General features: G+C 54.6%; 1 protein-coding gene across 8 annotated transcripts; it reads right to left on the minus strand.

Annotated features, from left to right (window-relative positions):
- Nucleotides 1-534: 534 nt before the first annotated feature.
- On the minus strand, nt 535-14681 carry CENPM (centromere protein M). 8 transcript variants are annotated; one of them, XM_049884547.1, is made up of 7 exons: nt 14539-14681; nt 13926-14005; nt 12749-12841; nt 9987-10066; nt 8537-8628; nt 2713-2763; nt 2033-2148 (listed from the first exon to the last, which is right to left on the minus strand). In XM_049884547.1, exons 1-7 carry the CDS (start codon nt 14593-14595, stop codon nt 2128-2130), a joined length of 474 nt encoding a protein of 157 aa, XP_049740504.1. In that variant the 5' UTR covers nt 14596-14681; the 3' UTR covers nt 2033-2127. The 8 variants fall into 8 exon arrangements, with proteins under 8 accessions (XP_049740503.1, XP_049740504.1, XP_049740502.1 ...); XM_049884546.1 differs by lacking the exon at nt 8537-8628 and having other exon boundaries at nt 535-2148; XM_049884545.1 differs by having other exon boundaries at nt 2056-2763.
- Between the last annotated feature and the right edge of the window lie 754 nt (nt 14682-15435).

The following is a 15435-nucleotide window of genomic DNA, read 5'->3' on the forward strand; positions in this document are numbered from 1 at the left end:
CCTCAAACTATCCCCCTGGACAGTCTTGCTGGCCTCCATCCAGCCTTGGCTGCAGACACTGAGAAGCAGCCACACTCCCAGGCTACCTGGAGACTCGTCTGAGGGGCCACCCAGGGACAGCAGGGCTGAGGGGCTACCTGCCTGCCTTTTAAATGCTGCTCAGCTCTGCTGTGAGGCAGGGCCCTGCCAGCCCCCAGTCTTGGTTCAAGGGCCCCTGCAAGTTCACCTGGAGCTGGCAGCAGTGACAGCATCTTGTTCCCACAGCACTTGAAAGGCTCCCAGACCTTAGGCTGGGGAATATGATGCCACTTCTCTTCTTAAATGGCACCAGGTGGCAAAGAAAATGTGGCACAGGGGCCTGTGAGAGTGTGCCCCATGCCCCCATGCTGGCTGGGCGGAGGGCCTCCCCTTGACTCCAGAAAAAGCAGTGGGGTGCCCAGAGGAGCAGCAGGTGGGTGCACACTGTCTTCCTCCTCTTCATGGACACCCCCCTCCCCCCCCGCCGACCTCCCCGGGCCCTGCAAAGCTCTGCCCTTCATGGCCCAGGCTACTGAGGGGCTGCACACACTGCAGGCACCATTCAGGGCCTGGGGCCGTCTCCACCACCTGTGCTGGTTCCCAGGGGCCTCGGGGGTCAGTGCAGACCTTCACCTCACCTCCAGCCCCCGCTCAGCACAGAAGCCGGCACACCCGGCCAACACTAAGGGAGTTCCTTGCTGCCAGCCACAGGCCTGCTCAAGGCCCGTGCTCCGATCCGCCCCCTGCTCCTGTGGCATCAACCAGCCCCCCTACCTTGGCCCTGGGCCCCTGCCCTGCCCCCGCTACTTGCTCACCAGCCCTCTCCTCTGTGAAGCCTGCCTCAGCCCTCGATGCCCCCAGAGCTCCCCTCTGTGCCGGTGGTGCCACAGCAGCCTGTCCTGAGGCCCGGCCCAGTGTGCGCGGTGGATTTTATGGGGCTTTTCCAGATGCTGCTTCTCAGGGGCAAGGCCTGTCCGCACCACTCCTGTATCCTGGGCTCAGGGCCTGCCCAGTGAAGCCCATGCCTCTGTCCAACAACAAAGACACATAAGAAGGCGACAGAGGGAAAAGCAGAGTGGGCCAAAGGCTGGGTTCTGCTGTTGACCAGCTGTGACTGTGGACACCCTTCTCACTACAAGTCTCGGTTTCATCAATTGTGAAATGGGGAAACACAATCAGCCTCACAGGGCTGTAGGGGGGACAGGAGCTGCTGCTGTGTGAGAAAAGCTCCGTAAAGCGTGACGTGTCCCGCAAATGCCAGTGATGAGAACTTGCTGGAGTCTACGCTGTAGGTTCTTGGTGGGGCCCCAGGGGCTGCATCAGAGACAGCCTGGCGTCTACAGTACCTACTGAGCACCTAAGGGTGGGGGTGCTGGGTGAGGCTCTTGAAGGCACCTAGAGGAGCAGAAAGACAGGAAGGAGAAAGCAGCGCCCCTCAGGACGCCTACAATGAGTCATCAGCTGGCCCATCCTTCATGAAGAGCCCCCTCTGATGTCGGCAGGAGCCCTGGCCGCGATGGTGACATTGAAGCCGAGGCCCCAGAGTGCTGGCCCTGCAGGGCCTCCTGCAGGGACTGTCCTGCTGCCTGAGCACGGTAGGCAGGCCCTTGTGCTGGAGGGGAGGGAGCCACCAGACCCCCTTTCCCTCCCCCATACGCCAAGCCCACCTCTGTGGAGCGGCAGGAGCCCTGACCAGGCTGACAGGGTTTCTGGATCCCAGCCCCAACGCTTCCGCAAATTCCTGATTAGACCGGAAGGAGGAGGAAAGCAATCGTCACTGTACATGTCTCGCTGCCAGCCCTGAAGCCAGCCCTCGGCCGCATCTCTCACGTGATTCTCACAGATGCATGAGGCTGGTGGTGTGGCTCCCACTCACCAAATGCTGCGGCCAGTGTTGGCACTTGGGGCTGTGTGATCTCACGTAACAGTGACTACCCCCTGAGGGCCTGCCCGGCCCTGTGCTTGGCATTAACAACATTTATTATGAAATTACGCAACAGAGCAGGTGCAAAAAAAAGAAGCAGAGGGAGTAACACAGTCTCAGGTACCTCACCTTATCATTGCATCCCGTCCTCACAACTTGACAAGGTAAGCAGAACAATCTCCATTTTACACACAGGGAAACTGCGGCTGTAAGAGGCAACAGCCAGGAGCCATAGAAACAGCAGGGCTAGGCAATCAGATGGGGCTGATGGAGTCCAAACTCCCCCACCCCACCCCACCCCACGCTTAATTGCTCTGAGTCAGTTTCCTCATCGGCAAAATCAAAGTGGTGGAGGAGGCCGGTGATTTTCAAACTGTTTTTAGCTGCCGACCCTTTGTTTGTGAGAAATCTTAAGTAGAAGCGTAACACATCAGGCGGGTAAAGACACGGGCTGTGCTGGAGCGAGGGGGCAGTGAGGGGGCTGGCTCTGCCTGCTGGGCTCCTTCCTCCTGTCCTCCCCTCCCTGCCACAGCTCAGAGGAGCCCGCTCTGAAGGGCATCTGGGAAACCATGGGACTGGCTGCCCGGGCCTGCCGGCCCTGCCATGGGCTCCACCACTGCTAAGTGTTTCTCGAGCCACCTGGACACTGAGTTGTGTGGAGGGCAGCCTGCATGGTGACCTCACAGGTCCTCCAGGGAGGGACTCTCAGGGCTCTGCAACAGGGACACCAGGCTCAGGGCTGAGACACCAGGTGTGTGGCCGGCACAGACCTGCAGCATCCGCACCAGGCGCTGCGCCATGGTAACCCGGAAGTTTTCCACCTGCAGGGAGAGAGCAGAACAGCAGTAAGCCAGGTGGGGGGCCTGCCCTGCTCCTTGTCACCAGAGTGGCTGCATAGGCCACCAGGGGCACAGGAGCTGAGCAACATGGGGCTGCTCAGGGCTCCGCTGCCCATCCCAGCCATGCCCCATTCCCACCCTGTTCACGTCACACTTCACAAACCAACAAGCAACTTCCAACCCTTAGCTCACCGAATCCTTCAAATGGCCTCCAGAAAGGGACTCCCAGAGACTATGACCCCTGCTCGAGAGGAAATAGGGCTGAGCAAGCAAGGCTGGTGAGGTTAAGGAAACCATCTAGGGTCACACAGTTAGTGACTGCAGAGCTGGGGACTGAAATGGGCCAGCTGCAACCACGCCCAGGCTACATGGCCCAAAGGCTCACCGACCTGGGACCAAGAGATGGGAATGGGGGGAGGACAGACAGAGGCCCTCACCAGGAGAGGCAGGACACATGAACAAAGGTCGCTTTGTCAGGCATGTAAAGGCTGGTGGGCACAGAGGAGCCTCAGGGCTAGGCAGGGCAACAAGACAGTTCTAGACCCTGGCACTGCCTGTCATTGTTGTTGTGTGCCACCGAATCAACTCCAACTCACAGCGACTCTATGGGATGGAGGAGAACTGCCCCACAGGGTTTCTAAGGAGTGGCTGGTGGATTCAAACCGCTAACCTTTTGGTTAGCAGCTGAGCTCTTCACCACTGCACCACCAGGGCTCCTGGCACTGCCTAGTGCCAGGCAAATAAGAGATGATCTAGAAACATTTGTTGGAAGAGTAAATGATAATGTCCAGATGTCTGCCCCGTTCCCTCTCTAGCTGGGAGAAGGAGGGCGCACCGTCTACTCCATCACCCAAACTAGAAAGCAAGATGTCCTGGGTCATGGTCCTCCTGCTCCTATCCCGCCACCTGTCAACCATGACCTCTGTGGTACCCACTCAGCGGTAACTTCTCAGTTGGCTCACCGGCCCTTTTGGCAGCATCTGCCACAGCTACCCCTCCCTCCTTCTTGAAATACTTTTCCACCTGGCTTCCAGGACTCCGGGGTCCCTGGGGGGTGCAAATGCACTCGACTACTGAGAAGTTGAGTACACCAGGGGTGCCTCCGAAGGCCTGGCAATCTATTTCTGAAAAATCAGCCACTGAACACCTTACAGGGCACAGCTCTACTCTGACACACAAGGTCACTAGGAGTCAGAATCGACTTGACGGCACCTGTTTTTTTTTTTTTTTTTCCTGGGACCCTACACTCACCCAGGCTTTCCCCACACCTTACAAGCTGCTGCCTCCTTTTCACTCCAACATCTAAATGCCAGGGCGCCCCAGGTCTCACGCCCACACTCCCACCCTCGGTGACCTCATCCAGTTCCATGGTTTTAAAGCCCTCTTATTGCGATGACTCCCCCGTCATGTCTCCAGCTCAGATCCTTCCCTGAATTTCACATGCATGCACACCTGCAGCTGCCTCAATTTCTCCACACAGACCCCTGAGAGCCACCTTCATCTCAGCTTGTCCAAATTGGAGCCCCTGAGAGGCCCCCCAAAACCTGCCCCCCCTGTATTTTTCCCCATCAAAGCCAAAGGCAACTGCCCCCTTCCTGGGGCTCAGGCTGGAAACCTCAGAGTGTTCCTTGACTCCCGTCTCTCACATCTCGTGTCTAGGCTGCCAGCACCTTCTGTTGGCTCCACCCTGGAAACCCACCCAGAACTGCAGACCATGACCCTCCCCAGCTACCATCTGGCCCAGGACACTCTTAACTCTTCCTGAATTGGTCTCTGAACCCATCTCCCCAGTTCTGCCCTGGCCTTCCTTCAGTCTACTCTCCACTTAGCAGTCAGAAGGGTCCAGTGAAAGCCCAAGTCAGGCCGCATCCCTGCCAGACTCCAACCCCTTCACTGGCTTCCATCTTGTTGTGCCGCCAAGTTGGTTCGGACTCCACAACCCAGATACAACAGAACCAAACACTGCCCTGTCCTGCGCCATCCTTACAATCATTGTTAGGCTTGAGCCCACTGTTGCAGCCACTGTGTCAATCCATCTTGTTGAGGGTCTTCCTCTTTTTTGCTGACCCTCTACTTTACCAAGCATGATGTCCTTCTCCAGGGACTGGTCCCTCCTGACAACACTTCCAAAGTATGTGAGACATAGTCTTGCTATCCTTGCTCCCAAGAAGCATTCTGGCTGTACTTCGCCCAAGACAGATTTGTTCATTCTTCTGGCAGCCCATGGTATATTTGATATTCTTTGCCAACACCAGAATTTAAAGGCATCAATTCTTCTTCGTTCTCTCTTATTCATTGTCCAGCTTTCACATGCATATGAGGCAATTGAAAGCACGATGGCTTGGGTCAGGTGTACCTTAGTCCTGAAGGTGACATCTTTGCTTTTTAACACTTTAAAGAGGTCTTTTGAACCAGATTTGCACAATGCAACGTGTCCTTTGATTTCTTGACCACTGCTTCCATGGGCGTTGATCATGGATCCAAGTAAAATGAAATCCTTGGCAACTTCCGTCTCACTCAGAGTAAAAGCCACTACCTTTCCTGTGACCCACAAGACCCTGGTGATTTGTCCCCATTATACTCTGATTCAAGAAGCCCTGGTGGTACAGTGGTTAAGTGCTTGGCTGCTAACCAAAAGGTCGGCAGTTGGAAACCACCAGGTGCTCTGTGGGAGAAAGACATGGCAGTCTGCTTCTGTGAAGATGTGCAGCCTTGGAAACCCTGTGGGGCAGTTCTACTCTGTCCTACAGTCGCTATGAGTCAAAACTGACTTGATGGCAATGGGGGTTTTATGCTCTGATTCACCTCCCACTACGCTGCCCCTCCTCTGCTCTGTTCTAGCATCGGGGCCTCCTTGCTGGGCCTTGAACACACCAGGAAAGTTCTAACCTCAGAGCCTTTGCACTTGCTGTTTCCCTGCCTGGTGTGCTCTTCTACAAGCTATCTCCACGGCTTACTCTCTTGCTGCCTTCAAGTCTTTTTTTTTTTTTATTGTGCTTTAAGTGAAAGTTTACAAATCAAGTTAGTCCCTCATACAAAAATTTATATACACCTTGCTATATACTCCTAACTTTTTTCCACTCTCCCCCTAATGAGACAGCCTGCTGCTTCTCCACTCTCTCTGCCTTCAAGTCTTTATTTAAAAGTCTGTTTCTCATTGAGGACCTCCCTGGTCACCCTATCTAAATGTTACCCCTTTACTACTACCTGACATGTCACCAGCTTGTTTTTTAACAGTACACCTTCTACTTCTTTATCTTGTCTGTTTCCTCCACTAGAATGGGATTTTATTTTCTGTTTTGTCTCATGCTGTATCCCTGGTGCCTAGAACAGTGCTTGGCACACTGCAGATGTGTTAGATGTATTTGTGGAATGAACCCTCTCACCCCAAGTTCTCTGGCCTTTGCCCCCGAGCCATCTCCAGGCTGCACCTGCTCTAGCTCAGGCTCTGCGTCTGCCTTGGTGCAGCCTCGGCCCCAGCTCCCTGCCTCTGGCTGGGCCTCCTCCAGCCCACACTTCATGCTCCAGGGACAAGTCTGTTCACACTGTCTTTCTGCCCCATCAACTGCAGGCCTTTCAAAGCCTGCACACCCTTCTTCTGTGGCATTGTCACACCTCTGTCTATCTCGCTGCATTGAGAGGGTGGGCACAGTCTGAGTCATCTGTGTCCCCAGGGACCAGCAAGTGGCCTAGGGAGGGATCTCATTGGGTGAATCACACCCCTCCCTGAGTGCACTTCTGTTTTAGGCTGGGTTCTCTAGAGAAGCAAAACCAGTAAAGCGTATAAATATATATATAGAGAGAGATTTATATCAAGGAAATGGCTCACATGGTTGTAGAGGCTGGAACATTCCAAGTCGTGGGTCAGGATAGAGGCTTCGCCTGATTCATGTAGTTGCAGGGGCTGGCGAACCCAAGATCGACAGGTCAGGGAGTAGGACTCTTGTTCACAGGTTGGGAAGATCGATGAATCCCAAGATCGGCAGGCAAGGCTGCAGGTGAGCTACTAGCTCAAGTCCCAAAAACCAGAGCTCAGATGAACAGGAGCCAGCTGCAGGATCCAGAACGAGCAAAAGCCCCCAAGCCTTGCCAGAATGTCCACTTCTACTCAGTGCAGACCACACGCCCAAGGAAGCTCCTTTTCAACTGACTGGCTACTCACGGCAGATCCATCATGGACATGATCGCATAATATCAAACCTCATCATGTAAATGATCACATCATGTGACTGTCAAACCACTGAGAGTCACGGCCCAGCCAAGTTGACACACAACCTCAACCATCACAGCTTACTCATCTGTAAAACGGAGCTGATGGTTCTCGCCACACAGGCCAGGCTCACGCCCGGTCATGTAGGTCAGCACAGGTATGAGGAGTGGGGGCTGTCCAAAGACCCAGGGTTTTACCTGAGGGAAGGCCAGACCCATGTTCTGAGCAGGAGTTTCTGCTGGTGGGCCAGACTGGGCTCCTGCTTCCCCAGACAGTTGACCACGGGGCCCAATAGGCTTTTTCTTGAGAGACATTCTCTAAAACTCAACAAGAACATGGGCCTGGTATGGCCTGCCGCCTTGTGGCCACACACAGAACTGTACTGCCCTCAAGCGTTACCAAACCAAAACCAAACCCATGGCCATTGAGTCGATTCCAACTCATAGTGACCCTGTAGGACAATGTAGAACTTCCCTGTAGGGTTTCCAAGGCTGTAAATCTTTATGGAAGCAGACTGCCATACCTTTCCCTTGTGGAGTGGCTGGTGGGTTCAAACTGCTGACTTTTTGGTTAGCAGCCGAGTGCTTAGCCACTGCAGTGGGCTCGTAGGTTAGCTGGCACCAAAAAAACACACACAAAAAACCAAAACCATTGCCATCAAGCTGATTCTGATTCATAGTGACCTTGTAGGACAGAATAGAGCTGCTCCACAGGGCTTCCAAGGCTGTAATCCTTACAGAAGCAGGCTGCCACATCTTTCTCCTGCAGAGCGGCTGGTGGGTTCAAACCGCTAACCTTTCCTTTAGCAGCTGAGCAATTAACTGCTGCGCCACCAGGGCTCCTTTAGCTGGCACCACAGCTGGCTGAATGGCCACCCATGCGCATCTGAGATGTAGAGTGAAGATGGTGATTCCCTCTCACAGAAGAGAAAACCCAGGCTGCGGGGGAGGGAAGTGACTTGTTCAAGGCCACACAGGCAGAGGCTACAAAGCAGGGAGAGAGGTGCATACCAACCCGCTGGCCCTACCACCTCCTTACTAGCTGTGTGACTATGAGACCTGGGCTGGGACTGGGACACAGGCATGAATCTGAGAAGGTCCACCACCCAGGGAGGTAAGGGGGACATTAGGCACCTGACTGCCAGGTGGACAGGAGGATACACCGATTCACGAGATGGACACGCTGCCTGGCTCACAGCACTCACACCTCGTGGGAAAACGTGGTATTAACATGGCCCACAAACGCACACGCAAGATCGAGTTATAAGTGCAGAGAAAACCGAACTAAAGAGCAAGGCAGCAAGTGATAGAGCCTGGCACCTAAGAGGCACCCCCATTTTACAGGTGTGTACCCTGAGGCTTAGGGTGACCTGCCCAGGGAAATGGAGAAGCCAGGATTCGAACTAGCAACTGTGTCTCTACAGCAGGAGCAACTTCCCTCGGTGCCCTACAGCCCTTCGGTCAACACTCCCTACATGTCCACTGGGGCTGCCTGGCCCTGCCCCACCCCACCCGCGCGTCCCTGCCACCACCGTGGGGTCCTCACCTTCAGGTCACAGAAGAGCAGAGGGCTACGGTAGGTGCGGGCCAGCGTCACGACGGTGTTGTGGTGGACGCTGCAGTGACTCTCCTGTCCAGCTGCAAAGAAGCCGTGAGTGCTACGAGGCTGGCGCCAGCACCTAGGCCTCCACAGCTGGGAGCCACGGAGCTCGGGCAAGGAATGCGCTGCCCCTCTGGGCCGCAGCTGCTTTCTAGTCAATGGGTTGGTCATCTTCTTCTACTTTCTTTTCAGGGCAGTCAGGAAGATCAAGGTCACTTCGAGAAAGTGCTCTATAAGAACCTGAGGCTCCTTAGCTAAAAAGTGAGGACAATGGTAGCCCCTGTTGCCCTGAGTAACCGTAAAGATCCAATGAACCAATATACAGGAATTCCCTGGCATTCTTCTGTTTGCCAATGTCTACTGAGAATAATCCGTGCCAGCCCTCCTCTCTTGTCCCCAGGGAGCTCCCAGCTCTGCTGGGGAGGCCGCCCAGTCAGATGCCGATCAGTGATGCTGGAAGGGTGAGAGCGCTCCCAGAGATGGGAAGCCATTGAGTCAGATGGGGCAAGGAGGCTTCCCCCAGAAGGTGACAATGAAGCTGTGTTTGGAGACGTTAGTACAGGTTAGCGAGACAAAAAGCAAAGACCTATTTGAGAGAAGCCACATAGTGTCATCATGGGCTCTGAGCACACTACCTAGGTGTGAATCTACCCCTTTTTAACTCAGTGGCCTTGGGGATGTTACTCAACCACTTGACCTCTGTTTTCTCAGCGATAATAGCGAGTGCTCAGTAAGGTTAAAAACCCAAAGCAAAACAAAACAACCCCCCCCCCCCCGCCCCGGTTGCTGTGGAGTTGATTTCAGCTCCTGGCTGCCCCGTGCGCGTCGGCGCAGAATGGCTACCCCGTGCGCGTAGGCGCAGAATGGCTGTCCCGTGCGCGTCGGCGCAGGATGGTGCTCCACAGGGGCTCAGTGGCTTCCTGTTCAGAAGCAGATCACCTGGACTTCCTTCTGAGGGACCTCTGATTGTATCTGAACCACCAATCTTTCAGTTAGTAGCTGGGCACCTAACCGTGTGCGCCACCCACGGGCTCCCAGTAAAGGTTAGCTATTGCTACTTCCACTGTTGATGTGACAAAGTCTCAGAACAGTCAGACTTGTTCAGAGAACTACAAGCCAGCCCAGAGAACGGGCAAGCGTAGCCGATGAGACGAGGCAGGGAGGCAGAGGTCAAAATGCACCGTATGTCGTGCCTTTACGGGAGTTGGGGTTTCACTCTGAAAGCCACAGGGAGGCCCATGCAGCAGCAGCATTATCTGCTCAGAGTGTAAAGCGTTTAGGAAGATTGACAGCCGCAGGGCCCGTGTCCTTTCCATCACCCAGGCTGCCTCTGCATAGCCCTCCTGGGGCGGGCCAGGGGGTGGGGTGGGCAGGGTCAGGCAAAGGATGTACTCACCACCTGTGGCCAAGAAGCACACCTTCCCCAGGAAGAAGCTGGCGTCCACGTGGCACAGGGACTCCTCGACATTCTGGAGGCTGGTGGCCAGGCCAGGGTGAGAGAATAAACCAGAGGACAAAACCTTACACCAGAGAAAGCTGAAGACCCTACTCCTCGGAGGCCAGGAAGGCCCTAGCATGCAAGGCGGGAGACCACAGGAAACAGCCCCAGAGCAAGGCTTGGTCTTCTGATTTTTTTAATTACTCTTAATCACAAAGTGATTCATGCTTGCAAAAGAATCAATTGGCAAATACGGATGTGCTGGAAGAAGGAAAAGCCCCCCTCTCTCAACACCGTCCTTCACTCCCAACTCCCCAGAGGCGACTGCTGGCAACAGTTTAGAACTTGCAGAATTTTTTTCATATATAAAGAGAGACAGGGATATATTTAAGTGTGTAGTTGAGTTTTGGGATTTTTTTTTTTTAACATCACAAGTGGAATCGCAGTATTAGTTTATACTTTGCCTTCTTTTACGCCACCATCTATCGCTGGTGGTTACATTCTTCCGAATGACCTCACGGTCTACCATGATCCAACTGTTTTTCCAGTGACAGACATACCTGTTGCCATCAAGTTGATTCCCACTCACAGTAACCCTGTAAGACAGAGCAGAACTGCCCCACAGGGTTTCCAGGGAGCGCCTGGTGGAACTGAACTGCTGACCTCTTGGTTAGCTGCTGCACTCCTACCCATTACACCACCAGCGTGTCCATAAAGCCCGCTGCTGTCGAGTTGATCCCAACTTATAGTAACCCTATAGGACAGGTTAGAACTGCCCCATAGGGTTTCCAGGGAGCATCTGGCGGGTTCAAACTGCTGACCTTTTGGTTGGCAGCCAGACTCTTAACCACTACGCCACCAGTGTTTCTGGGTTTCCAGAAATGGTCTCCGATTTCCCACTTACAAGAACGCAGCCAGGAACGCCCTTTCACACGTATCCTTGCACATCCAAGCAAATGCTTCTGTAGGACAGATCCTAGGAGCAGAGTGGCTGGCCTTTCAGATGCTGATGTTATTAGTTGCCTTCCAGTCGATTCCACCTCATGGAGACCCCATGTGTGCAAAGTAGAATTGCTTCATGGAATTTTCAAGGCTGTGATCTTGAGCAGATGGCCAGGTCTGTCTTCCAAGGGATTTCTGGGTGGGTTCGAACAGCCAACCTTTTGGCTAGTGCCCTGTAGTTGAGCACTTAACTGTTTGTGTTACCCAGGGACTCCTTTAAACATTGATACGTATCGTCAGATGGAAACCCTGGTGGCGCAGTGGCTAAGTGCTACGGCTGCTAACCAAAGGGTCAGCAGTTCATATCTGCCAGGCGCTCCTTGGAAACTCTATGGGGCAGTTCTCCTCTGTCCTATCAGGTCGCTATGGGTCAGAATCGACTCGACAGCACTGGGTGGGTGGGTTTATTGTCAGATGGCTTTCCAACATGGTTATAGCAACCTACAGTTGTGCCAACTGTATGAAAACACCCTTTCCCCCAAACTAGGGACACTTTGACCTCCTAGGTCAAGGCATTCATTCACTGATGTCTAGGCACTGATGACAGAACCTGCCATCTCCTGGCCAAAAAGCCATCTTGGTCAGAACGAGGCCTGAGGCCAACAGCAAAGAGGTGGGGATGGAAAATAGGGACCTTGCCCCTAAGTGTGGCTGTGAAGCAGGACCCTCCAAAGGCTGGATCAGAGACCAGAAGCCTCACCCACAGAGCAGCAGATCTGATAAGCCAGGATGCTGTGGCAACCATGGCAAAGCCCAGTGTTTTTCAGACCCATTGGGGCCGAAGCCACTGCTGATTGTCCCACTAGGTCAGTTTGTGAGTTCTGGACTTAACTGCTGTTGTACCTGGTACCTCCACGCCTCTGAGTTTCCAGTATTTCCACCACAGTCTTCCCTTAGGCCCTGCCACATGACTAGATGTCTGCTGTGGCTTCTGGGCTGGACCCTGAGCTCCTGCCTAACCCTAGTGAGCTGTCCCCCAGGATGGGGGAGAGGGTAGGCCTTACTTCTATACTCCTCTGGGCTGGCTGCAATCCTGTCCCAGGGTTCCCAGATGCTACAGAGAGGCCAGGCTGGGCCACAGGCATCTCCCACTCCTGCTGCTACTGCCAGGGCCCCCAAACTAGACCAGGCTCCTGGCCTCACGTGGGCCTTAACAGTCTTCCAAACACACTCTGTTCCTTCCCCTCCTAGCCTTTATGCTAACCCTTTGCCTGGAACATTCTGCTCACTCCCATCTTCACCTGGTTAACTCCTTCTCATCTTTTAGGTGTCAGTTTAGTAGACCACAAAGCCCACCACAAAGTCTACCCTGACCTCCCACACCTAATTCCTGGGCATCAGATGTCTTGTTTGGACTCCCAACCTAGCGCTTCCTTCTTGTACAGTACAGCTCCCAGGTGGTGTCACTGTTCAGAAGTCTGGCCTCCTCCCCCACTGGATGAGAAGCCCCTTAAGAATAAGGGGTCTGCTTCGTTCAACTCCAACCTGGTGTCAGGCGTACAAATCAGGCCTCAGAGAGCATCAGCCAAACAAACCGATGACGCTGCCGAAATTTATCAGTGTCTTTTAAACACTGCATGCTGGCCTACCAGCCCCTGCTTCCTCACCTCTAGGTTAACCCCAGGCAGCCTCTCCCTGCTTCCCCTCCTTCCCATCATAAGTGGGGTCACTGTCCCGGGACCCCTGAGCCCTGACAGCCCCCATCCTCTGGTTCTCACCTGTATTTGCTGTGAAGGTTCACCACAAACACAATCAGGTCAATTCGGGGCCGGGTCACACTGGAGGGCAGAGGGAGGGACCTTGCCAAGTGCCTGAAAAACAAGAAATTACAGGACTAGAGATATACGTCCCCACTTCGCAGTGATCATTCACAAGCTGCTCTTAGGGAAGAGGCTGTCAGGGACTCCTCACCTGTTCATCTGACAACCTCAGGTGAGCACAGAGGAGGGCAGGGCTGGTACCTCCATTCACATCACTTCCTGCTCTGCCCAATCCCATTCTAAGAGCTCCTCCTTATATCAACATGGTCACCACCCTGACTGTCTGACACCTACTAGAGCTGAGGGGCAGGACTTTCGGGCTCTCAGTGGAACTTGGATAATGGTTGTAACTGCCTCATACCTGGGAAGCAAGGTATCAGACACTACAGCAACAGACCACCTCCCTCAAGATTTGGTTTTGGTTTCCTTTACACTTGAAGCAGCCTACGCTTCTCCTTCATAACACCCTCTTCCCTGCTAGATGGGTGAGCTCCAGGAGGACAGGGAACGTACGTATCTCTCGTTGTTTTATCCTCTGTGCCCTGCGCTGGACATTGAGGCCCTCTCTATCTGTTGAACGTTGTTAAACAGGAGGCAGCAGCCTGTGACCCACTGAGAGCCATCCTCCTGTCCAGATCGCTCTTGTCTGATTCCCTCTGCCAGAGAGGAGCCGTTATTACTAACAGAGGGAATCAGACAAGAGCGATCTGGACAGGAGGACGGCTCTCAGTGGGTCAGAGGTTGCCTTGGCAAAACGGAGATTTGGACGTCGGGTGGCATGGGGGTAGCCAGCCACATCGCATGCTGGGATGGAGACCAGGTTCAGAAAAGGGCATGTTGGACTGTGACGTTTTGGTTCACGAAAGTTTACCAAAAAGTAGAAAAACCCCACGAGTCCAGCAACAGATGAATGAATCAAAAAAATGTAGTCTATGCACAAAATGGAATATTATGCAGCCATAAAAAAGAATGAAGTTCTGCTACATGCTACAACGTGGACGAGCCTTGAGACCAGTGTTGGGATGGAGGGGTCTGCCAACCAGGCCACCTGCGCCCGCCTCCTGCCTCCCCCACGCTCAGGCCAGAGTCAAGGCCACAGGCCAGCTCAGGGACACGGCCCTTCCCCGCTACTTACACATTCAGCTGGGAGGCGCAATCCTCCCGGAGCATCGAGTCCGCCAGCTGCTGCAGAAGGGCATCCTCCGTGCTCACCAGCTGCCCAGAGAAAGAAGGCGACCGACCGATGCCCAGGCTGGAGAGTCACTTTCGACCACTCCCGGGGATCCGGCTACACACCGACCGCCTGCGGCTGCGGCCGCGACTCCTGGACTCCCGCCCCGCTCGGAGGGCGCCATTGACTGAGAAGAGGACTCCCGCGAGGAGGCACGGCTGCGGGCCGGAGGTGGGCGATCATTCGGAGCGGCTGGTCCCGTCTACACAGCGCGGACTACGGCCTCCGCCCGTCCTCCGACCGCCTAGGCCCTCCCGGCCGCCGGACTCGCGACGCGGGAAGATCGAGTCTTCTCTGGGCACCGCCCACCCACTCCACCAACCAGAAGCCGGGATTGGTGGGGGGGTCCGGCCGCCTCACAGAGAGGCCACGCCGATTGGTTCAGAGCGTGGTTCTCCCGCCCCCGCCCCACGCCCCACCCACTTCAGCCAGGATAGACCGCGCAGCGCTTAAGCACAATGGAAAGGGCGGCGGAGGCGTAGCCAAGGAGGAAAGGAGCCCAGGGGGCGCGACCTACCAAGATGGTGGCCGTGTTCAGCTCAGGCAACTTGTCCAGCGGCCTCAACACCGACATCCTCGCCGCAGGCCGAACCGTGACTCTCGCGGAGCGCGCCGGGTTTTCAAACCGCCCTGAAGCCTTCCCCTTGGGCGGGGCCGAGGGACACGTGACCCTCTCTGGGCGGAGCTTCATGGTGTTCTCTTAAAGGGACCGCTAGCTCCTTTTCTGAGGGGAGTCCAGGCTTTGGCCCCAGGCAGATAAGGTGCTGCTGGCGGGACAGGCGTGAACCTCGGAGAAAGAAAGCATTCAGTGGTTCATTTGTTCACTTTCGTCCATTCATTCATGCTCATTCGCAGAACTCTTAATTCCCTCCAAACCTGCCCCTCCCACGCCTATCCCATCACCGTTTATGGTAACTCCATCCTTACAGGTGCTCAGAACTAAATTCCTGCCTCCTCTCTTTCGTGCTCCACATCCAATCCGTAAGCAAGCCCATCAGTTCTACCCTCAAAGTCCCAGAATCCCAGAAGCTGAGCACTTACCACCTCCACCACACCACCCAGCCATGCCACTGTCTTCCCTCACTGGGACTTTTGTAACAGTCTTCTCACAGGCTCCCTGTCCCCACAGAAGTCAGGGTCATCCTCTTAAAACAGACGTCAGAGCAAGCCACCTCTCTGATCTAAACCCTCCAATGGAGCCCATCTCACTCAGAGTACATTGCAAATGCCTTACATTGTCCTCGAGGTCCTGCATTCTGGCCCTTGACAACCTCCCTGACCTCATCTCCTGCTCCTCTCCCTCTAACAGCCCCTCCAGCCATGCTGGCCCCTGGCCTGTTCCTCAGATATTCCAAGTGTGCTCCTACTTCAGGACCTTTGCCCCTGCGGGTCCCTCTGGTTAGAATGGTCTCCT

The sequence above is a fragment of the Elephas maximus genome, chromosome 4 (genome assembly GCF_024166365.1).
Source record: "Elephas maximus indicus isolate mEleMax1 chromosome 4, mEleMax1 primary haplotype, whole genome shotgun sequence".
Taxonomy (NCBI): domain Eukaryota; kingdom Metazoa; phylum Chordata; class Mammalia; order Proboscidea; family Elephantidae; genus Elephas; species Elephas maximus.

Excerpts from the sequence above, each read along its gene's own strand:
- CENPM (XM_049884545.1), bottom strand. The coding sequence starts at position 14,595 with ATGTCGGTGTTGAGGCCGCTGGACAAGTTGCCTGAGCTGAACACGGCC. Across the intron at positions 14,006-14,538 it reads TGAACACGGCCACCATCTTG|CTGGTGAGCACGGAGGATGC; the intron begins GTAGGTCGCGCC and ends TTCTCTGGGCAG. Across the intron at positions 2,764-8,536 it reads TGCTCTTCTGTGACCTGAAG|GTGGAAAACTTCCGGGTTAC; the intron begins GTGAGGACCCCA and ends CTCTCCCTGCAG.